The sequence below is a fragment of the Peromyscus maniculatus genome, chromosome 6 (genome assembly GCF_049852395.1).
Source record: "Peromyscus maniculatus bairdii isolate BWxNUB_F1_BW_parent chromosome 6, HU_Pman_BW_mat_3.1, whole genome shotgun sequence".
NCBI lineage: Eukaryota > Metazoa > Chordata > Mammalia > Rodentia > Cricetidae > Peromyscus > Peromyscus maniculatus.
The window spans coordinates 135,212,725-135,237,173 of NC_134857.1; the positions used below are offsets into that span (position 1 = coordinate 135,212,725).

The 24,449-nt window shown below is 38.3% G+C and overlaps 1 protein-coding gene across 5 annotated transcripts in view; it reads left to right on the forward strand.

The window, feature by feature from the left end:
• Lrriq3 (leucine rich repeats and IQ motif containing 3) overlaps positions 1 to 22,882 on the forward strand; it is a 113,473-nt gene extending 90,591 nt beyond the window's left edge. For all 5 annotated transcript variants that reach the window (XM_042280196.2, XM_006974956.4, XM_015993804.3 and 2 more), the window contains 2 exons: positions 16,303 to 17,029; positions 22,195 to 22,882. In XM_042280196.2, the coding sequence (XP_042136130.1) occupies positions 16,303 to 17,029; positions 22,195 to 22,351 (884 nt within the window). In that variant the 3' untranslated portion in view covers positions 22,352 to 22,882. The remainder of the gene's footprint in view (positions 1 to 16,302; positions 17,030 to 22,194) is intronic.
• Positions 22,883 to 24,449: the final 1,567 nt, after the last annotated feature.

Here is a 24,449-nt window from a genome sequence, read left to right on the forward strand (position 1 = left end):
GAGGGATAAGATTACATAGAAATAAAATTGGTTATATTTGGAATTATTTTGTAACTAATCAACATTGCCACATAGCTCATGTGCTCCATTCTGTTGCAAACCTCCTGCAAAGTTAGGTTGGAATTATGTGATCAGTCTCTCCATTTGACTATGAGCAAATGTGGAACTCATCACTTCAGAGTGAAAAATAATAAATGGAATTAATCTATTGACTTCTTTGTAAAACTTAGAGCATGTATGCTCCACTAACATGGCTGTGAGGGCTTTCAGACCCACATGCATTCTTAAATATAGATCAGCTTCATTGTACCAAGCTATTTAAATTTTAAGGTTTGTCTATGATGGGAGTTGTGATGAATCATGCTGACAAATGCAGAGCTAGCATCACAACACCAAACCCTGAAATATAGTCACATCTGTACAGTCAGTGGTCAGAAGTGAGTAAACTGCTCCATGGCTTACCTGGAAGAAAGGTAATCATAGGTTTTGAATACCAAATATTTCCCTGTAATACATGAAAGGCCAGTTATATGCCAAATATTTTGTAGCTATAGGAGAAGATACCAGAATACTAAGTACTGATTCTGTTCGTTGGTGCTTGACTATATGTAGCCATTCACCCTATGTAGAAAAGGCCAATGTGGGAAAGCTTGTGGCTCGCAAAGTGTGATAATGGAGACTTCCAAAATCAAGGCCTTCTAAGCTGGCGAAAGCTATCTCCTGCAGCTTAAGTGCTAAAACACTGTCTAATAAAGCCTCCACACAAAGCCCTGTTGAAAAGCTGAGAAGGCTAGGAATTTATACTGAGTATGTGGACTTCTCTTCTATGATCTGGGATACCTCCTAGTAGCTTCTATCCAATTCCTAGAGTTTTGCGAAGGCAGTAAGATAACGATGAAGAAAAACGTCTGAACAGTACGTATACCCCAACAAGAGCTTTGGTTGTCATTCCTGGCATCCAGAACTGGTAGAACACAACAGATCAGGTATCTGCAGCAAAAAGATGTGGCATCAGCAGAAAACAAGTAGAGTTTCTAATCTTAAGCGCACACAGATGGGGGCTTTTGTAGCTGGTGCTTGAAGTGCTTACCCAAGTTCCCATGTGATTCATAGGCAGAGGAGTTGGTAAACAAGGCAGGGACTCAGAAATCTCCAACAGGATGCAGGGAAAGTAGTCGGAGGGATACTCAGGAACCAGTGACTGTTGCCAGTGTCAGGACCATACATAGCCTGTGTGTCCCTTAGGTTTAGGTCTACTTCCTGAGAGTTCCTGCTTCTTATTTACATATAATTAACATGTCTAAGGGGAAGGTGGGAGAGGTGAAAGAAGACTTGGATTTTGTTTTATATTTTTATAATAAAATGTTATGCATGCCTGTTGGGAGACACTTCTTACGTACTGAGATTCTGCTGTCCATGAGACTCTTAGGTAGTCTTTTACCAGTTTGTTGAATGTTTGGACAAAGAGAACAACAGTCGATAGTGACTAATTGCAATTTTTTTCAAGTAATTTCTTAGATATTCTTAAGTTTGTTTGAAGACTTTAACTTTTTAGTTATAGTTAATAGATTGTGACTAAGAATTTGAGTCACTTTTGGTCTAAGGTAATTGTTCCTCGTTCTAGCACAGATGTAAAGCACAGTGAGCTATTGCATGTCTGTGTGGTGGTATTACTCTGAATTTTAACACTTAATGAATTTACTATTGCATTTCAAATTCATAATATAGTATGCGTTGCTAGATGTAATTTATACTACACACACACACACACACACACACACACACACACACACACACACACACAGAGTATTCCCTTGAGGCTATTAGTGATTCTTATAAGTAATAAAGCAGATCCTGAGGAATACTGATCTAGGGTGCCTGAAACAATCAAATGCCCACCTTTTATGGGATTTACATTCTAATGACTAAACATTCATAAACAAATGAGTGAATAAAGTAATTGTAAGTGGTAATATGTCCTATATAGAAGCCTTATAAATGGAATGGAAATTTTTTTGTATGTGTTTTAAATTTATTTATTAAATTTAATTTTACATATCAGCCACGGATTCCCTTGTTCTCCCCCCTCCCACTTCCCCACCCCCCACCCTCCCGCCTTACCTCTGGCCCACCCTCCATTCCCATCTTTTCCAGGGCAAAGACTCCCCCGAGGATTGAGTTCAACCTGGTAGATTCAGTCCAGGCAGGTCCAGTCCCCTCCACCTAGGCTGAACCAAGTGTCCCTATATAAGCCCCAGGTTCCAAACTGCCAGTTCATGCACTGAGGACAGGACCTGGTCCCACTGTCTGGATGCCTCCCAAGCAGATCAAGCTAATCAACTGTTTTATTTATCCAGAGGGCCTGATCCAGTTGGGGGCTCCTCAGCTATTGGTTCATAGTTCATGTGTTTCTTTTCATTTGTATATTTGTCCCTGTGCTTTTTCCAACCTTGGTCTCACCAATTCTCGCTCATACAAACCCTCCTCTTTCTCACCAATTGGACTCCTGGAACTCCACCTGGGGCCTGACTATGGATCTCTGCATCCAGTTCCCTCAGTCATTGGATGGGGTTTCTAGCATGACAATTAGGATGTTTGGCCAGGTGGCCTTCGAATACTTCAGAGATCTATTCAGAGGGCCTGATCCAGTTGGGGGCCCCTGAGCCTTTGGTTCATAGTTCATGTGTTTCCATTCCTTTGGCTATTTGTCCCTGTGCTTTATCCAACCTTGGTTTCAACAATTCTTGCTCATATAAACCCTCTTCTTTCTTACTAATTGGACTCCTGGAGCTCCACCAGGGGCCTAGATGTGGATCTCTGCATTCAGATTCCTCAGTCCTTGGATGGGGTTTCTGGCATGACTGTTAGGGTGTTTGGCCATCCCATCACCAGAGTAGGTCAGTTCTGGCTGTCTCTTGACCATTGCCAGCAGTCTATTGTGGGGGTATCTTTGTGGATTTCTGTCGGCCTCTCTAGCACTTTGCTTCTTCCTTTTCTTAAATCCACCTACTCTGAACCTGCTAGAAGAGAAAGTAGGAAGTAGTCTTGAACGCATTGGCATAGGAGATCACTTCCTAAATATAACACCAGTAGCACAGACACTGAAACAATCAAGCAATGCGACCTCTTGAAACTGAGAACCTTTTGTAGAGCAAAGGATACGGTCAACAAGGCAAAGTGACAGCCTACAGAATGGGAAAAGATCTTCACCAACCCCACATCTGACAGAGGACTGATATCCAGAATATATAAGGAACTCAAGAAATTAGACATCAAAATGACCAACAGTCCAATTAAGAAATGGGCTATAGAACTAAACAGAGAATTCTCAACAGAGGAAACTCAAATGGCTGAAAGATATTTAAGGAATTGCTCAACATCCCTAATCATGAGGGAAATGCAAATCAAAACAACTCTGAGATACCACTTTACACCTGTCAGAATGGCTAAGATCAAAAACACTGAAGACACTTTATGCTGGAGAGGATGTGGAACTAGGGGAATTCTCCTCCACTGCTGGTGGGAATGCACGCTTGTACAACCACTTTGGAAATCAATATGGCGCTTGCTTAGAAAATTGGGAATCAATCTCCCCCAAGATCCAGCTATACCACTCTTGGGCATATACCTAAGAAATGCTCAATCATACCACAAGAGCACTTGCTCAGCTATGTTCATATCAGCATTGTTTGTAATAGCCAAAACCTGGAAACAACCTAGATGCCCTTCAACTGAAGAATGGATAAATAAATTATGGCACATATACACAATGGAATACTACTCAGCAGAGAAAAACAATAACATCATGAGGTTTGCAGGCAAATGGATGGATCTAGAAAAAATCATCCTGAGTGAGGTAACCCAGACTCAGAAAGACAAATATGGTATGTACTCATTCATTGGAGGATACTAGATGTGGAACAAGAATGACTGGACTGCTACTCACATCACCAGTGAGGCTACCTGGAAAACAGGACCCCAAGAAAGACACGAGGATTGCCCAATGACTGAGAAATGGCTGAGATCTACATGAACAACCTGGACATGAGTGGGAGTAATGAAGGGCGAGGGTCGAGGGAAAGAGAGCCTGTGGGAGCGGGAGATCCCAGCTGGATCAAGAACAGAGAGGGAGAACAAGGAATAGGAGACCATGGTAAATGAAGACCACATGGGAAATGGAATGGAATTTTAAAAAGGGTAGTGAGATTGTAGGTAACATAAGCAATTTTCTATTTGTCTGTCTACATTATACATTTAAGAACACACCTGAAGTTATGGAATCCATTCTGTGATGAAGAGAAATCATCCTTATGAAGAATATGGCAAGGAAAAGGAAGCAACCAAAACCAAAAGCCTCAGAGATGTCAGGTGAAATGACATGTGCTGTGAATAAAGCAAGTAAAGACTGGCAAGACATATACATATTAGAAGTCTAGGCAGTGTGCTAGTTTTCCTTTCTAGTCATACATATTGATAACACCTTTCAATATACCTTCATCTATATTCATGTCAGAAGAAATTACATTCATAGTTTCAGAAGTAAGTGTATTTCAAACAAAATAATATTGTTGAAAACAGCAAGAGAAGAATAATTCACCATTTCCTGGAGAACTTCAGTAAGATTAATAAGTGACTGCTTATCAGAAGTAATGGCAGCCTGAAGGCATGGAATGACCTACTCTGAGCAGTTGAGGGAAAGTGAGAAGTGTGAATATGAAATGCAGGCCTTCAACAAAAAGAAAGCTGAGGGGCATATCTGCTAAGAGATTTATCTAGAAGAATGTAAAGATTTTTTTTCAGGCTAAGAGAAAGCAACATGAAATATGTATTGCAAATCCACATAAAAAAGTTACCATGAAGGAACGACACCAGTAATTGTGTTGTGAAGCACACTCATGGAACTTTCCCTTGTTCTTGCATTGGTGAGCATAGCTGCCTTCCCCTTTCTTCTTTTTTTCCTAATCTTTTTCTTTATTAAGAATTTTTTTATTCATTTTACATACCAACCACAGATCCCCCTCTCTTTCATCCTCCCACTTCCCATTAGCCTTCTCCCAAGCCCATCCTCTTGTCTCCCCAACCCACCCCGCATTACCTCCTCTGAGAATATAAAGCCTGGTACATTCAGTTGAGGCAGGTCTAAGCCCCTCCCCTCTGCATCAAGGGTGAGCAAGATGTCCAACCATAGGTAATGGGCTCCAAAATGCTAGCTCATGCACCGGGGACAGATCCTATTCCCACTGACAAGGGGCATCTTAAGCCAATCAAGCTACACAATTATCTCACTTATGCAAATGGCCTAGTCTAGTCCCATGGAGGCTCCACAGCTGTTGATCTAAAGTTCACGAGTTCCCACTGGCTTGGTTGGGTTGTCTCTGTAGGTTTCCCCATTATGATCTTGATGCCCCTTGTTTATAGAATCCTTCTTCTCTCTCTGTGACTGGACTCCTGGAGCTTGGCCTGGAGCTCGGCTGTGGATCTCTGCATCTGCTCCCATCAGTTACTGGGGAAGACGCTATGATGACAGTTTGGGTATTCACCAATCTGATTACCAGGGTAGGCCAGCTCAGTCACCCTCTCCACTATTGCTAGTAGTCTAAGCTGGGGTCATCTTTGTGGATTCCTGCGACCTTCCCTAGCACCAGGTTTCTCCTTGTCCCCATGATGTCTCCCTTTATCAAGATATCTTTTTCATTGCTCTCCTACTCGACCATCTCATTCCCTTATGTTCTCAACCCCTACCCTCTAATTGCTCCTCAACCCCAGTTTACTCAGGAGGTCTCTTCTATTTCCCCTTCCCAAGGTGATCCATGCATCCCTCTTAGGGTCCTCCTTGTTAGCTAGCTTTTCTGGAGCTGTGCGTTGTAGTCTGGTTATCCTTTGCTTTATATCTAGTAACTACTTATGAGGGAGTACATACCTTGTTTGTCTTTCTGAGTCAGGGTTACCTCACTCAAGATGATATTTTCTAGTTCCATTAATTTGCCTGCAAATTTCATAATGCCATTGTTTTTAACTGCTGAGTAGTACCCCATGGTGTATATATACAACAAAATCTTTATCCATTCTTTGGTTGAGGGGCATCTAAGTTGTTTTCCGGTTCTGGCTATTACAAATAATGCTGCTTTGCACATAGTTGAGCAAGTGTCCTTGTGGTATGGTTGAGCGTTCCTTGGGTATATGCCCAAGAGCAGTATCATTGGTTCTTGAGGTTGATTGATTCCCAGTTTTCTCAGAAGTTGCCATACTGAATTTCAAAGTGGCTGTACAAGTTTGCATTCCCACCAACAGTGTAGAAGTGCTCCTCTTGCTCTGCATCCTCTCCAACATAAAGTGTCATCCATGTTTTTTTATCTTAGCTATTCTGATGGGTATAAGATGGAATCTCAGAGTCATTTTGATTTGCATTTCCCTGATGGCTAAGGAAAGGAAGAAGTCAAACTTTTGCTATTTGCAGACATTATGATAGTGTGCATAAGTGACCCCCAAAATTCTACTAGCGAACTCCTATAGGTGATAAACACCTTCAGTAATATGGAGGGATAGAAGATTAACTCCAAAAAATCAGTAGCTCTCCTCTATACAAATGATAAATGGGCAAAGAAAGAAATCAGAGAAACATCACCCTTTACAATAGCCACAAATAATATAAAATACCTTGAAGTAACTCTAACTAAGCAATTGAAAAACCTGTATAACAAGAACTTTAAGTCTCTGAAGAAAGAAATTGAAGAAGATGTCAGAAATAGAAAGATCTCCCAGGCTCATCGATAGGTAGGATTAATATAGTAAAAGTGGCAATCTTACCAAAAGCAATCTACAGATTCAATGCAGTCCCCATCAAAATCCCAACACAATTCTTCACAGACCTGGAAAGAACAATAGTCAACATCATATGGGAAAACAAAAAACGTATGATAACTAAAACAATCCTGTATAATAAAGCAACTTCTGGAGGTATCACCATCCCTGACTTCAAGCTCTACTAAAGAGCTATAGTAATAAAAACAGCTTGAGATTGGCATAAAAACAGACATGTGGACCAATGGAATCCAACTGAAGACCCTGGCATTAATCTGCATATCTATGATTTTTGACAAAGAAGCCAAAATTGCAATGGGAAAAAAGAAAACATCTTCAACAAATGGTGCTGTAATAACTGGATTTCAACATGTAGAAAATTGCAAATAGATCCATATTTGTCACCATGCACAAAACTCAATTCCAAGTGGATCAAAGACCTCAGCATAAATCCAGTTACTCTGAACAAGATAGAAGAGAAAGTAAGAAGTAGCCTTTAGTGCATTGGCACAGGAGACCACTTCCTAAATATGACTCCAGTAGCATAGACACTGGTGTTGCTAGCTCTGCAGCTGCGGCCTCACTGTCTCTGATCCTGGGGGCAAGGGTATAGTTGGAAGTTTTCTCTGGTCCTGCCATGTCCCTGCCATCCCATGGTCTGGTTATAAAATAATCACTCAGAAGCTTATATTAATTATAACTTCTTGGCCTTTAGCTCAGGCTTATTACTGACTAGCTCTTACACTTAAATTAACCCATAATTCTTATCTATGTTTAGCCATGTGGCTTGGTACCTTTTCTCAGTGTTGTCTTGACCCCTTGTTTCCTCTGTGTCTGGCTGGTGACTCCTGACTCAGCTCTTCCTCTTCCCAGAATTCTCCTTGTCTTCTTGCCCCACCTATACTTCCTGCTTGGCTACTGGCCAATCAGTGTTTTATTTATCAACCAATCAGAGAAACACATAATCACAGCATACAGAACAATATTCCACAGCACAGGGGATGAGTAGACACAGTCAACAACCCAGACTCCGGGAGTTTGTAAGCAGTCTCTCATTTATTAAACAAAGGGCTGTGGTTTATATATGTGGCTTTTTTTGGCAGGCTTTTGCTCCTAGCTGCTGTGGTGTTTCTTGATTGGCTCCAGGCTGCATGTCATCACCTTTTGGTTTGGAGCTTATGGGTCAGGTTTTCTCTGACCAGAGTCTTCTTTTCTCATGTCACAGCTCATTGTTTACTTAAGGCATGGCCCAGTGCTTCAGGCCTTATGTGCCTCACATGGAAGCAACAATTAATAAATGGGACCTCCTGAAACTGAGAAGTTTCTGTAAGGCAAAGGACATGGTCAAATATACAAAACAGCATCCTACAGAATGGGAAAAGATCTTTACCAACCCCACATCTGACAGAGTGCTGATCTCCAAAATATATAAAGAACTCAAGAAATTAGACATCAAAATCCCATTTCTTTTAACTGATGTAAAAAGCAACTGAATAAAACAACATGCATAGTAACTGCATCGCTGAATCTATAACTTAGAGGAATGTAAGTTGCTAATAACATGGAGGAAGAAGGTGGAGTAATTCATCACTGGAGTGATGTAGATGCAAACTGATACAAATAGAATCCTTAATAGTAATGAAGCTAATATACATGCTTGAAATGCATAGTTGCTCTTCGTTATCAAATTTAAGGTTATTACATAAAGTAATGATTACAAAAGTGTATTATGTGGTTTCTAACTTGCGGAGACATGCATGAAACTACAAATGATATTTGCTATTTCAAGGAAGTGGCCAGTGAAGTTATATTTACTAGAATCATGTAGTAAGCATAGATATGACATTGATTTTGACAACATTTATTGCAAACTTTAGCATATCCTGAGAAATGTATAGAACAAAATTTAGAAATAGTTGAAGGAATTAAAATGGTGCTAAAGCTTGAACTGTTTGGGAGGCACTCAGGCAGTGGGACCAGGACCTATCCTTACGCATGAGCTGGCTGTTTGGAACATGGGGCCTATGCAGGGACACTTTGCTCAGCCTGGGAGTAGGGACTGGACCTGCCTTGACTGAATCTACCAGGGTGAGCTGAATCCCCGGGGGAGTCTTTGCCCTGGAGGAGATGGGAATGGGGGGTAGACTGGGGAGGAAGGCAGGGGGGCGGGAGGAGGGAGGACAGGGGAATCCATGGTTGATATGTAAAATTAAATCAAATTATAAAATTAAAAAAAGAAATGTTCACTTAATGTAAAACAAAGGCAATAAGGGGGAAATAAAGAGAAAGAATGTGAGATATAGGAGAAAGAAGAAAACATCAAATTAGACATGGATTGATCAACTGAGAAGGCCAAGATGGCCACATTGGATAAAAACGTTCCATGTATGTTTTTGAAAGCAGTCATACTTGAATTTTGGAGTTTTATTTGCTATGTGACTAACTTTCTAGGAAGAGATACAGGGTCTCAAGTGACTATATTAGTAGCCTCTCAAATAAATTGCAAAACAAAAACTGTTACTAGTAATAAAGAGGTTTATTTATTGATAATCAAAGTCAATACTTTGGCAATATAGAATAAATAAAACAAATCTTCTAAACATAATTGTGGAATGTGTAAATGAGGAAACAAAAGGTAGATAACATGGCAGTGACAACCAAGTTTTCTGTTCATAGCTGTGTGAGCATCTGCAAGTGTCCACAGCAGCCTATCCATGCACACAGTCTTGTCAAAATCCTAATGATTAGTATCTTTTTTAGAAATGAGCATCAAGACAGTTACAAGGAAACATCTTCACAGAAAAGTTTCACCAAGGTAGTGAATGCAAGTGTTACTTTCTCATACCACAGACAAAGCTGCCTTACCTTTGACATGGGCTCCAGTATGTATTGTGATAGTTCAGTAGTTAATATTTACAGTAGCTTAAATATATCTCCAAAGGAATATGAAATAAAAAAAAACTGGTGCTGCAATATGGCTGTAACCAGCAGGAGCAAAATCACAACAATGGAAGTAACTACAAGCACTCACTAACCTGTTGGCTACCAAGACCCAAATGTTTCATTTAATTTAAAATTAATTTGAATGGCCATAAAAATTGTGTTGAAGTTATTGTTTTAATATTCACTATTCCTTATTTATAAATTTGAAAATAGGATATATTTTAAGAATATAATGAGTAATAGTTTTACTGAAAGATTACAGAAAAACATGATCTTGGATAGTTCTACAGAAGGAGTAATTTTCAGAAGTAGACAACTGAGTAGGCTGGACAGAAGAATTGAAATTGAAGCGTGTGCACTGCTCTTGCAGAGGACTACAGTTCTGTTGCATATGTCAACACTGGGTGACTCAACCTCCTATAACTCCATATCCAGGCACTCAAAGGCCTCTGACCTCCTGTGGTCTCTGCACACTCATGTACACATACCCCTTCACTCAGAGTGAGAAACAGAGAGTAGGATAGATGAGAGAGAGAGAGAGAGAGAGAGAGAGAGAGAGAGAGAGAGAGAGAGAGAGAGAGAGAGAGAGAGAGAGAGAGAAGAAAGATGGGTGTATAATTCTGAACAGTGTAATTCACCTGGTGCAAGTTTGTCACAGAACAGCTATTTTATGAGTAGAGGGTGACATTTTCTGTAACTTTAGCTTTTGATGGTCTTACATTTCATTGTTCATATCTTAGATAACCTGTCTATCCTACTGTAAGTCCATGTGTAATGACCTAGGGGAAGACTTCACAGACAACCTGTTGTGTTGTCACAAAGCAGAAAACTGCAGGTGTGAGTCAGTGTCACTGACTGCATTTTCACACCTCAAAGACCAGAAAGTGCTCTGTAAATTATAGAAGTTGGTGCCACTGGCTTCTTTATTTCATCCTTCATCTCCCCTTATTTACCTCATCCTTTATTTCTCTTGTGATCAATAATACTCTAAACTCTGTGCACTATTTAGCGCCATGTCCCTGTGCTGAGAGAACTTGCCAACAATAATAGCCAGTTCACATCCATTTGTGAAGGATTGTGCCATAATTACTTGATTTTAAATAAGGTGAGACCCATTGGCACTTCAAAGATGGATTATAAATCTGTAATACATTCAGAATGATCAAATGAGGTCTTTCAGCCATAAATGATACAGGCTTCTGTGTTCCTGAGGTCTACTGACCAGAAAACTTGTGAGATGATGGAAAACCAGGTATAATAACACCTGGTTGTTTGGCTCTTGGGTAGAGAAGTACAGCTATTGTCAAAATGGAACAGCCCACTTATCAAATGCCTTTTGGTAAGTACACCATTTCAAAGTAAACCCTTGTGTAGCGATGTCATGGAAATAGTTCATGCAAACTGGGAAACAATAACCTATGCTTCAACCTTGATCTGATTTTTCTAATCTAATAATTCCACAGAAGTGTATGTTTCCCACAGGGTCTTCTGTTGCATTTCTGGGATTTGGTGGGGGAGGGGAATGGTGTTCACTACATATTCTTCTCTGGCCTGAAACCTACTGTATAGATCAGGCTGGTCTTGCACTTGTGAGCTGCTACCCTTCTGACTTCAGGTTTTACTAACAAGTATGTAAATATGAACAATTTATGTTAGTCCAAAGGAATATTCTTACTGTAAGAAGACAACATTTTGAAAATATATTGTATTAATAAAAAACTTAAAAGATGTTTTGGGGAAATAAATTTACTTAGGCTTTTTAATTAGTAGAATATTTGTTATATGCTTAAGTACAGACACTATACACTGTGGGAACAGTACACTGCACACATTTTAATGTAGTTTACTAAACATATTTTTCCTCCATGCTTCCCTTTCCCAACAAACGTTATTATCGTCCACCTATTCATGCAATGTAGATGCTATTATTAATCTTTGATGACTTATTTTTTTATGATGCCATGTAATTCATCAGCAAGCCCTCTGGCTTTATATATGAAGCATTCCACATGTTTGTATTATTCTGTAGCTTTACAGTGTATCAACACAAATTGTATGAATCACCATCTTGTCTCTCTCTTTTTTTTTTTTTGTTTTTTGTTTTTTGTTTTTTGAGACAGGGTTTCTCTGTGTAGCTTTGTGCCTTTCCTGGGACTCATTTGGGAGCCCAGGCTGGCCTCGAACTCACAGAGATCTGCCTGGATCTGCCTCTCGAGTGCTGAGATTAAAGGCGTGCGCCACCACCGCCCGGCCCATCTTATCTCTTAACCAGATACCCTCTTATAGTCTTGTGATCCATGTTCAAATATATTCTCCTTATGGCAACAATCATATATCTTCTGTACATATATGCCACAAATCATATATATTCTGTATTTATGTGGTTGCACAGATCATCATTTTCTGTGACCTAGAATGCTATACAACATCTGACCTTGCTTCATTTCTCTGGCTACAACTACTACCACTTTTTAATTGATCACTGGGGTCTGCTTTGCAGTTTTCTGCCTTATAACCTTAATGTAGTTTATCTTTTCTTCGAGAATGTTCATCACTGCCCACCCTGACTGTTCTCTTGTTTCTTCATATTCTCATTTGAAATTAAATAAAAATTTTTAAATATCTTCCTCTTCCACTGAATAGAATCACATGACCTTCAGTATTTACATTTGTCAGCTAGGCTAACTTCCTATTTTAAAAATAAGGTGTGAGTTCAAATTCTCAGACATGGACTGAGAGATATGTCAATGTCCCTTTGTTACACAGCCAAACAATATGAAGTAATAGTTCATTATTTTATTTTATGGATAATTGTTTAGGCCTCTTCTTAAGAAAAAACTGGGAAAAAAAGTAAAAAGTTTTCCTATCATATTTGACTCGTGAATGATTTTAGGGTAAAAGAATATGATAAGCTACAAAGGTTTCTTTGCAATTTTTTTTTCTATTTTCAGGACTGGAGGGCTCCATTTAGTCCTCCAATGATTCATGTGCCTCATGTCTCCTTGGCAGGGATGGCAGCCTTTCATGTTCCCTTATTTTACCTGATGAAAGCATAATAGGCAGATCTGTGAGGCCTTGAGAAAACAAGCATAACTCTTACACAGGAATGTTTTCCATTTTTGTTACGTGGTCAAAAGTCACACTTTGTTAAAGATGGTTGCTTTAGCCTAAGGGTGAGAAGAAGCGTTCGTTTTTGGTGGGTGTTAAAGGGCTCCTGGCGCAGTCAGGAGTGTCAGGGACACCTATGGACACGCTCAATTTCCCCCATAGCATTTCACCCTGTTGTGGTGCTTCAGCACAGCTAGAAATGATGATAACATCTGGCTTTTATGTAATATCAGGACTACTATTTAAATCAGTGAAGTAGCTGTTATTTCTAAGACTACATTTCAAATGCCAATTCTTTTTTCTCTAAATTTAAAAAGTTACTGTATGAGTGAGGAGTGTTAAACTGCACTATATGAATCATCTTTCCCATGATGCAGTATGTTGAGTAAAAGGCTGTTTCAATGGCAGTATCAAGCAATGTCTGAGAACTCTGCACCATTGTATCTTCAGGCATTTCCCTGCATGCCGCCTGAGTCAGACACGCAGAACAAAATGAGCTAATGTCACTTTCCCCTCTGCTTTTTTGCACCATAACATGACAGTTCATATATTATTTTATGTCAGCGCCCTTCACATCCAAAGGCTGTGCCACAGCTCCTATTGTTCCCTCCACGTGTATAGACAGGTAACCTTTAGTCCATTTCTCTTGAAGTATATTTATTATCATTTCATTAATTCAAAAATAGAATGTTAATTTGAAATCTAATATTAGTAAAACATTTTTGTTAATATAATTTTAATTAAAATATAATTACATAATTTTGTCCTTTCTCTTGCCTCCACCCCCCCCCATATTCCATGTTTCCCCCTTGTTGCCCTCTCAGATTGATGGCTTCTCTTTCTTTATTATCGTTATACACACACACACACACACACACACACACACACACACACACACACACACAGAGAGAGAGAGAGAGAGAGAGAGAGAGAGAGAGAGAGAGAGAGAGAGAGAGGCACAAACATAAATAAATCATGCTGAGTCTTTTTTTTTTTGTGTGTATATGATCTCAGGTCTTGACCATTTCGTATTAGATGAAAAACTCAGGGACTCATGCCTGCAAGAGGCTAATTTTTCTTCTCTCAACAGTCATTAGTTGCCTGTAGTCTTCATCTAGGTGTGGGAATCTGAGAGTATTCAGGTTGGGTGTTAGCATGTCTGCTGATGTTGTCGTTGCTTGGGTCCCTCCTAGAAGTGTCTGCTGAAGCAAGCAGAACGTGCACAGTGGCGATGTTACTGAATTACTTCTTAGCACTGAGATACTCTAGTCTGCAGAGAACAGAATGAGAACATGAACAAATGATACTTCAGATTATTTTGTTAATGTTTCATAATTTTCATGGTAGAGATATCTCTTCTCTTTGGCTAAAACTTTCTGTAGATACCATATTCATTTATTATTGAACTTTCTGATCTCCTTCTTATTCCTAAATCCTGCAGAAGGACGTTGGACTCTTCTTCTGAAAAAGAAATTGTCTCTAAGTAGAGTAGTTATATTTAGAAGCATAACAATAATTCCTAAAACTCTCTTGTCATGCACACAGACATGAACCAAAGGTCACATGTGCCAACAAATGACAAAGATACTGAATAATTAGCAAAGAATAAACAGGATTAATAATCAGTAGTGTTGGAAAAGATGGATATGTCCACTTCAAAAAATAAAAAAAGTATTCTTGTCTTATATCTTTCACAAAAAAGCAATTTGCAATTGACCAGAAACTTAATTATTATAAGACCTGGAACTGTAACACTTGTAGAGAAAACACAAAGGCATTATTCTTGACAGGAATCTTACCAACACTTTATTTTTATATATACATAAAATGGGTAGCAAAATTAAAAATTGAGACTACATCAAATTAACTATTTGTTATATAACAAAAATAATAAATAAAACAAAAATATAGTGCATGGAATAGGATAATTTATTTATGTATTGCATATAGGATATGCCACAAGATATAAAATACTTAACAAACTCATGTAATTCAGTGACAGAAAAGCATAACTAAATATTGGAAAAAGAACCTGAATATTTTCACAACAGAAGCAAAGAGTCAACAGGTTTACACGAATAGGTATAAAAGAATTAGGCATATTAATTACACATTATTTTATCTAAGCATGAAAAGTAGAGAATTAGGTTACATTCCTAGACCACATGGTGACAGAAGTAGGATTTTAACCCGGTCAGATTGGCTCCATTCTCAAGATCTTAGGTAGTTCAAGCAATTTTACTCTTGAGGATCCAGTTAGTATCTCCATTTGTCCATCCTTCCTTCCAACAACTGTAACTGCTAAAGAGTTGAATCAACTCCTCACTCTATGACGTTAGTTTTATGTAAAATATTAGGATAGAGTTGAAATTCAAGGAGATGCATCTCTTCCTGAATCTCTATGTCTGCTATGTTACCCATACTTTCCTTTGGTGGCATGTGACCATGACATGTTGAAGAAACTGACATAAGACTTTAAGAATCCTTTCTTGTTTATGGATTATAGAGAAATGCTGTATGAAAAGGCATTAAAATGGAAAGAATCTGTCTGAACAGACAGTAGACAAAACAACATTCTGCATGAAGCATAAGTGCACCCTGAAGGCCCACTGATGGGCAAATGTGGTGTATGAATGTATAAGAACAGCTCCTTATACCAGTGCTCCTTTCCATAGCATGTGACCACAGCTAGAAGTTAGCACCAGACTCCATCTTGCCTGTGAGAAAACAGTAAAGTTTGTTTTCTTTTGCACAAAGGCATGAAAAACCAGCCCCATTACAGGAATGTAAACTGATAGTCATGAGTGGTTTCTGGAGCAATACTGTGGGTTAAGAGGGGGTCACAGATACAGAAAAGTTGCTGGGCTATTCAGGGAAACAGTGGGAGGCTCTGCCCTCACCAACATGGGTTCCACTGTCTGGCTTTAGCCATATTTTTATATTTACCTTTGGGTACTTTGGCTTTGTATCCTCAAATATTGCATTTTTGATTGTTTGTTTAATTCATTATTTAATGCTATACATTAAATTGCTTGATCTCCTCACATGGATATCTATGTCTAAATATATGAAAACATGATGTCTAACTCTGTAAAACATATTCCCGAGTATGTAAACACTATGCCTAAGTGCATAAAAACTGCCTAACTACCATATACTTACTAATAAGTACTATGTCTAAGTACCACCTGTAAGATAAAGTGATACTACTGAAGCTGTGCAATTTAAATAACTGTGAGAGGTAGTACAGGGGACAACAATCATATGAAATACATTTACATGGGGAGACGCTGTAATGTGGTTTTCTTGTCCAATATCACAAGTTAAAACCCGGGGGAAATGTGCTTAAAGTGAGAACATTCCTCCCAATGTATTTTATGTAGTTTCCAAGGTTTTTGAAGAGAAAATAAGCTTAGCTCTTACGTTGTTTTTCTGTCTGCTCTGATATAGATGAGAAGGAGTCTAAAGCTGACTCTGAGGATGAAGAAGTGGACACTGGGTTTAGGATATCTGCCATGAAGATTCCTTTATATCCTCCTAGATCACTCAAGTATGGTGCGGTGTTGAAGGAGATGAAAAGAGATTATTTCCCAGATTATCTTCTGCCACTTCCTGCCACTCGTCCAAAGCCAGCCATTCAGAGAGTGACACTGAAGGAGCTGAACGAAAGGAGAGACTTTGTAACTTCCACAATCGCAGGCTTGAATCTCCACCTTCTTACTGATCTTGATAAATATCACGTAGAACGAAAGCGCCAAGAAAAACAAGCAGAAAAATCAACAGCGGTAGTCAGGGCACAAATTGCCCAGGAAAGAGCTAGGCTCAGTGTTAGAGAGAATTTAAGGAGGAACTTTTATATGACACAAAAACTAATAGAACAGGATAATGAGATGATCCAGAAAGGCTTACGGCAAGTTTGGAAGGAAAAACTTGCCTACCTTGAAAAAGTTAGAGAGAGGAAAACTATGTTTCTAGCTGAAAAAAAGCTAAATGCTGCAGACCATTCTTTAGTGCAGACCATCAGCAATGAGCGGTCCCTTCTGCTCAAAGGAATCATTCAAGATGACAGACGGAAGAAAAATTCGAGTGACTTAAGAGCGAAGCACCTGAATGTTAAGGAAAAAAGGAAAACACAAAAATATAGGCAAAGTTTGATGAGGCAAATGAAGGAGCTCAGGTAGGCACATGGCTAAGGCACAGCCGAGCCCTTAGTCCACTGCAATTTACAGGTAGTGCTGAATTCTATCCCTGTGTTTCCCTATAGCTTGACACTTTATACTTGGAAAACAGAAACAAACTAAAAGGTGAAAATCATGTGCTGGCTTGTTACCAAAGATTGGGAAGCAGAAGAACTCTTCTTCCCTTTCTTCCCATCATTGGAGAAAACCTGCTGTGTTTACGGTTGCACAGCCGGTCACTGCTGTGCTGTGCCTGGCAGTGTGGCAGCACACTCCAGGTCCTCGCTGCCCACTAGGAATGCTTTCCCTGTCTTCTGATTTCTAGAGGGCATCTGAGATAGAGCCAACTTTGTTACCACAGTATCTCCTCTAATTGAAACTGGTGTAGTCTCTAAGAACTCACTTGATCCTTCTCCACAGACCCTACCTCTGCCCTCCTCGCTTGGACTCTTTCTGTGTCATCTGTAAATCTTAACTGGGGGATTCTGTTTCTTTGTTTGAGACAGGGTCTCATGTAGCTCAGGTGGGCCTCACACTGTGTAGCAAAGAGTGACTTTGAACTTCTGATGCTCCTGCCTCAACCTCAAGAGGACTATAAGGTATGTGGCACAATGCCTGGTATATGTGCTGCTGGCAATTGAAGCCAGAACTTCATACAATTGAGGCATGAACCACATCCCATCCCTCAACAGTTCTGATCCTGTAAGTGCTTATTGAAGTGGACATATTGCCATTGTTCACAGGATATTTGATATTTCAGGCAATATATTTTGTTTTAATCTAGAGTCTTCTTTAAATCTTTTGCTTTTTGACTTCTTTTTAGTTTTAACCTCTTATTATAACACTAAGCATTGTTATAGACAGCAAATGCTCCTCCAATTTCTTACCCTTCTGACTATACTCATATTGTCTCATTTTTCTCTGCTGTGCACTTTGCCAGGGCCTGGTAAGTCTGCAGTGTGAAGGGGGGCTATAGGAGCATAATTACCTGTGCTACGGTGAAAATCACACTTCCTGGTATCTGCTGAGTGATAAAGTGCTGTCTGTGTATGCATGAAAAGGCCTTCTTTTCTCCAGGGAGAAACATGACACGTAGATGACTGTTGTCTCTGTGTGACTACCTTTCATCTTTAGACTCTCCGTCTATAATGCAAAGAATACACATAATGGAAAAAAAATCATCTTTTGTCCTCCACTCAAAAAGCATTTTCACATTTCCCTATATTTTTTTTGCAGTTTATTTCTTCTTTTTCTTCGAAATTTCATTTCATTTTATTTCTTATATATTTTGATCATGCCACTTTCTTCTCCCAATCTCCTCCTGGCACTCCCTACCTCCATGGCCATCCCTGTTTAAGTTCTCTGTCTCTATCTCTGTCTCTCTCTTTCACACACACACACATCAAAACAAACAAGCAAAAGACCAATAAGACAAAACAAAAATACTCAAACCAAATGAAACAAAAAGTCCAGATTTGGGACAAATTGTCAAACACATGAGCCATCAGAGAACATTTCATATTCAAACTGGAGCATTCATTGTGGTCTTTCTGTTTTGTATTGTTTTTTCTTTTTTGTTTTTGTTTTGTTTTGTTTTTTTCAAGACAGGGTTTCTCTGTGTAGCTTTGAAGCCTGCCCTGGAACTCACTCTGTAGACCAGGCTGGCCTTGAACTCACAGAGATCCACCTGCCTCTGCCTAACAAGTGCTGGGATTAAAAGGTGTATGCCACCACTTCCTGGCATTCATTGTGGTCTTTATATCTTAGTTTATAAAGGTTTTCTCTGAACAGCATCTTGTATATTTATAATTTTCAAATTGATAAGACAGTGCTCCTGTTTTCATGACAAGAACATATTAATGTGAAAGATGCTCCAAGCACTTTTCACATTAATGACTAGGTAATAACTTACCTTCACATACACATAAAAGACCTCTATTTATTAGGAACTGCTCTATCTCTGAGCTGTTAAACTCTTCCATAGTTATTTGTGGAAACATAGTTAGTTGTGTCTATCAACGTTATATTCATTTGACTTCACCACATGCATTCCAGAATTATGTGATGATACTTATCTGTCAAATGCCAACCTTATGCATTTCCTGTCTGCTGTAGGGTCCACATTCTTCAGATTGTTACATGCATTCTGTCTAATATTTCTGTAGCCCTTCTCTGTGCTGTCTTCTACTACTAAGTTCAGCCTATGGCCATTCCAAGTATCTCCATTGTCAGTCCAACTTTACTAGCTAGACAAAATTAGCACCCTGTGATTTTTATAAACCTCACTTCATCTATTGCTCAGTTACCCATTATTTCTCCTACCGCTGACAAGAACAGCTTCAAGCCTTCACCAAATGTAAAGCTTCAGATAGAAACACAACCATATGCTCGACTTCCCAGCAGGCTACTTTATTTCCTAAAGGAATATTAGTCCTCAAGTTTGAATTCCTTCAGCACATTATATCCATATGCAGAAAATTCTAGATGGCATCAATTATTTCTACATTCTGTATCTGCTATTCAGGGTAAGGTTCCATTTCTTATTTAAAGTGTGTGTTAGTTCCTACTATGAATGCTTCTAGTATAGAAATTGGAATTGTGTGAAATGGATATCTTGGTTTGAGAAGAATTGGAAGTTTAATATTGTCTTCAAATTGTTGACCATGGTAAAATTTCTAATTTGTTTCCACCTTCTTTAATATCACCAACATTATATTTGATGTGATAACTCTGTTAGAATCATTGAACACAAGAAGAAGGTTATTGAGATCCAGTCCCCAGAGAGGTGGCAATGCTGAGTGGCCATCCTGGTATACATGTTGGTGGCATGGACTCCACACACATGTGTAAGGGTGTTAGTTAGTCCATATTAAAAAGATTATCTTGGGTTCTCCAAGTGGGCCCAAGTAATCATTTCAGCTTTTCAAAGCAGAAACATCATTTCAGGTGTATACTTTCTGTAGCTTTTCTTAAACACCCATAAATAAGTGTGCCTGTTTTGTGTGATAGATGGAATTGACATCCTTTTCCAATTATTAGATGGCAATATGTCGAAGTACAATTGATTCATGTGTATTGATCACTCATTGATTCTTTTAAATAATTATTTTATTAACATTTGTTCATTGTTCATTATTTTTATCTTTTAGCATGATGATTTCATTATACTCCTATGACTTACACTTTTCTTTACTCTTTACAGTTAGCTTTTCTTTGAATGTTTAAAGTTGTTTTTGCCTTGATTTATACTCAGTTACATGGCCAGCTATATGCATTATCTATTTTCTAGACTGAGAACAAAGTAGCTAACTTCAATGGAGTGATTATCAAATGGTAACCAGGTTTTTTTTTTTTTCAGCACTGGAGTTTGAAAGGGAGCTTATGCCAGACAAAATCTCTACTCCTGTGCTGTGTACTTGTTCTGTTAATTGCTTCTTACTAAATGTCTAAGCTAGACTTTCCTCTTCATAATGATGAAGAAAACAGACATAAGCAATTTAAATAATGCATCCAAAATTACATTCCTTAAATCTCATAGATGGATTTTATATACCAAAGGATTGGCTGTCCAACCTGACTTGCTATAGCTTGCCACAGTTTCTCCATTTTCAGCTCTCTGGGAGTGATCACACAGATAACCCTGATGATCAATGTCTCCAAAGAGAACTATAACCCCTCTCTCACCCTCTCTAACTATCCAGGAAAGGAACTCATTAAATGGCAGGCCATCTTCAAAGAATTTACAATGTGTAACTTGTTTTATCTTTTATTGAATTACCCCTATGAGTTAGATTATCTATTTCTTAACGGTTAGGTAGAGCAAATTTTAAAAACTCAGCCAGAATCCAGTTAGTAAATTGCAAGCTTCTAATTCAACTTTCTAATCCACTCCCTAAGTCCAGATTTCTGATTATACCTGTGTAGAAATGTAGTACTTCATGAATCAAACTGAGACTTTCCCCGGAACTGAATGGAGCAGAATGATGTCTTTCAGCTCTCAGGACATATGGTGATAAGATGCTCTCTCTGCCTCAGTTTTAGCCATTCATGGTATACAAAATAGTTCTGACAAAAATGATCTGTCTCTAATTCTCTGCCTGCCTGGAAATGTGTATTTTTTAAGTCTCAAAGGTTATTTTATGTTTGAATCTTGTTTTGTCTTCTCTCATGTTACAGGCTTCATTATCAAAATTTACCTCACTTCTTATCTTACTTTGTGTTGTTCTGTAATAGGTTTCTTGTTTTAGTAAGAGTTTTGATGCAAGTTCTCACCATATCTTTCTCTTAAATTACCCTGAACTTTTTTTTTGAGGGAATCTTTCTACTTATTCTTATTTCTGTTTGGAGCATGTGGAGATACTGTCATACTTTGAAAATGAATGAATGAATGACATTTTCTTCTATCCTTTGACATTTCCTGGGTATGTTAGAGTAATCTGATCTAGGTCTTTCTAACTTAGAATATGTTAGAATTTGTCCAGTGGATTCGCTGTAACAAAATACTATAGACTGAGCAGCCTAAGTAGACGGGACTTATTTTCTGACTGCTCTGACTTGGAAGTGCACATAGGTGTGGTTTTCCTCAGCTTCTTTACTCCACTGCAGATGGCTTCCACCTTACAGTGGCTTCACATGTATTCTTCCCTGAGCACACATTGCTAGTGTGTGTTCCTCTTTTCATAAGAGCATTAGCTGCGTTGGATATGAACCCATCCACATAATCTCATCTAACCTCAGTTGCCTCTTGAAAGTCCGATCTCCAAATATAGTTACATGCTAAGGTATTGGGTGGGTGGGGCTATAATAAAGAAATTCTGAGGGAAGACATCCTGTTGCTTGCAGAAGTGTGAAAGAAACCATGGACCTCCTGACTCTTGGAGAGAAGTTCTAATCTTAACACAGGCAGTTTGGATGCTCTGGGAGAAATCTAAACAGAACTGTGCAAGGGTTCTCAGGTTTTTGCAATGGAAATCTCATAAATATTAGTATAACATGAATTGAATATCATTTAGTAATGTAATAATATTATGTAGACTGAGCTCTGTCCTTTCCCCATTTATAAATGTCTGTTTGAAAAACATCTGAATTTATCCATAGCAGCCCCATTTGTATTGTTTTAGTAATCTAACAACTATCTCATTTTATTCTTCCTTTTTCCACATAGGGCTGAAGAAATTCGTAGAAGACACTATGAAGAGAAATTTGTTATTGATACACTCATCTTTGAAAAAGCCTGTGCAAGACTAGAGGAAGCCAAAGCAAAGGTTGAATTTGTTAGGACAAATTATACCTCTAAGTCTCGTTGGAAAGAGTCAGCATGAGCCAATGCCAGCGCACATCTGATAACTGTAAATTGTGGCCACTATTTTTATTTAAAAAATCTTGAAATAATACTTAGAAGATGTGCTCTACACAAGGTTGGTCTGGGTATAAATGTGTTCAAGTTGAAAGAGAAGAGGGTCTCAAGTGTTTTCATACTGATTATAATGAAATCTGGCTGACTTTGCACTCGTAAAGGCTCGTTATGTATCCATGTGCCCGAAAAGGAATGAAAGCAGTCTGACTTCCTCCATACAAAAGTCTTCAGAAGACTGTACAGTTCTACAGGCTTAGAGGATGACAAGTTATGAAGCTATTTTCAGTTTTTTCTTCTAATTTCCTTCCTTATTGCTGAATTTTATTGAGATATTATATATAGTAAAAACTTCTGTTACCCAATTTCATATATTAAATTATAATGTATTTCCTAATTACCTTATTAAAACAATTTCTGAATTTTGTTTACTTTTCTCTTTCAAAATACAGGTTTCATCAATGTATTATTTATACCCATAAAGATTTAGACAATATAATGTAGTTGTTTTGCTTTTTTTTACTCTTTGGAAGCCCGCCACCGAGTTCCCAAATAAATACATGGAGACTTATTCTTACTTATGAATGCCCAGTCTTGGCTTGGCTTGTTTCTAGCCAGATTTTCTAACTTAAATTATCCTGTTTCTCTTCAACTATGTTTTGCCTCAAGGCTTTTTACCTTTCTTTATTCTATATTTCTTTCTTTCCTTCTTACTCTGTGGCTGGTTATGTGGCTGGATAGCTGGCCCCTGGCATCCTCCCCTCCGTCTCCTTTTCTCTCTCCTCCTGCTTCTTGTTCTTCTTTCTCTTTGCCTACCACACCCACTGGTTCTTGCCTCCTGCCTTGCTATTGGCTGTTCAGCTCTTTATTAGACCAATCAAGTGTTTAAGAAGGCAGCATAATAGGTTTACAGTGTTAAACAAATGCAATATAAAAGAATGCAACACATCTTTGCATTGTTAAACAAATATTCCACAGCATAAATGAATATAATACATCTTAAACTAATATTCCAGAACAATATAAACTATGGAAATAAAACATTCTACCATCTTCCTTGTGCTTCTTGTGTTTACTTTTGATGCATTTGCCCTTTTTGCAGAGATGTGAGCACAGGGAAGACAGAAACAAAGGAATGTGAGCACAGGGAAGACAGAAACAAAGGAACAGGAGAATGCATTAAACTCTGTCATGGCAATGATAAACATACCAAAATAGCATTTAGTATTTAATATTAGTTATAGAAAAGTTGAAAAGTAGAAAAGATCAAAACTGTAAAAATCTATGCTTTCATCATCTAGGACAATAAATGCACTGATGTCACTGTGATATCACTGGACGGGGTGTCACTCAAACATGTTCTTAAATTCATGAGTTATATGCATAGGTTTAAAGTTGTGACACTTCAGAAACTTTCTGATTTTATCAGTTTATTGCAAGTGTCCAAAAATTAAGTACTTTATAACTGCAATTTTTTATGTGTGCTTCAGTGGTCTATGTTATCAAATATGGGCAATGCTTTCACAAAATTATCGCTATCTATTTAAGTGCACAATACCAGCTTCCTCTGTCCTTCTAATTAGCATATCACTAACAAGTGACTCATTTGATATTTTGCATCATTCTGCAGTAAGAGCAAGGGGAGATATAGTAGGCTACAGAAAACCCTGCAGAACCGTCTTCCACATCAAATGAACAAATGTCTGTTTTCTATTCAGCTTTTTAAAGTTATATGTATATTTTATATATTTAACAAAAATGGTAACCCATATCAGCGTTATTTTAAGGTTTAGATGTGGAAAGAGACATAAATTAAGCAGCGTGGTACATCACACAAAGTAAGCATTTACTGAATGTCAGTCCATAGAAGTGGGAGTAAATATGCTTCTCTAGTCACAGCAGCATTTGCTAAGTCTTTAGGAACTATTTGACAGACATTAGCAAGGATAGGAAGACACGTTTGTGTGATGTGTTAAAAACAATTTATTCATTTTGTATTGACATTGTCTAAGTATTTTTCTATTCTCCCACTCCGTATTTTATAGCTTTTATTTCATAACATACAA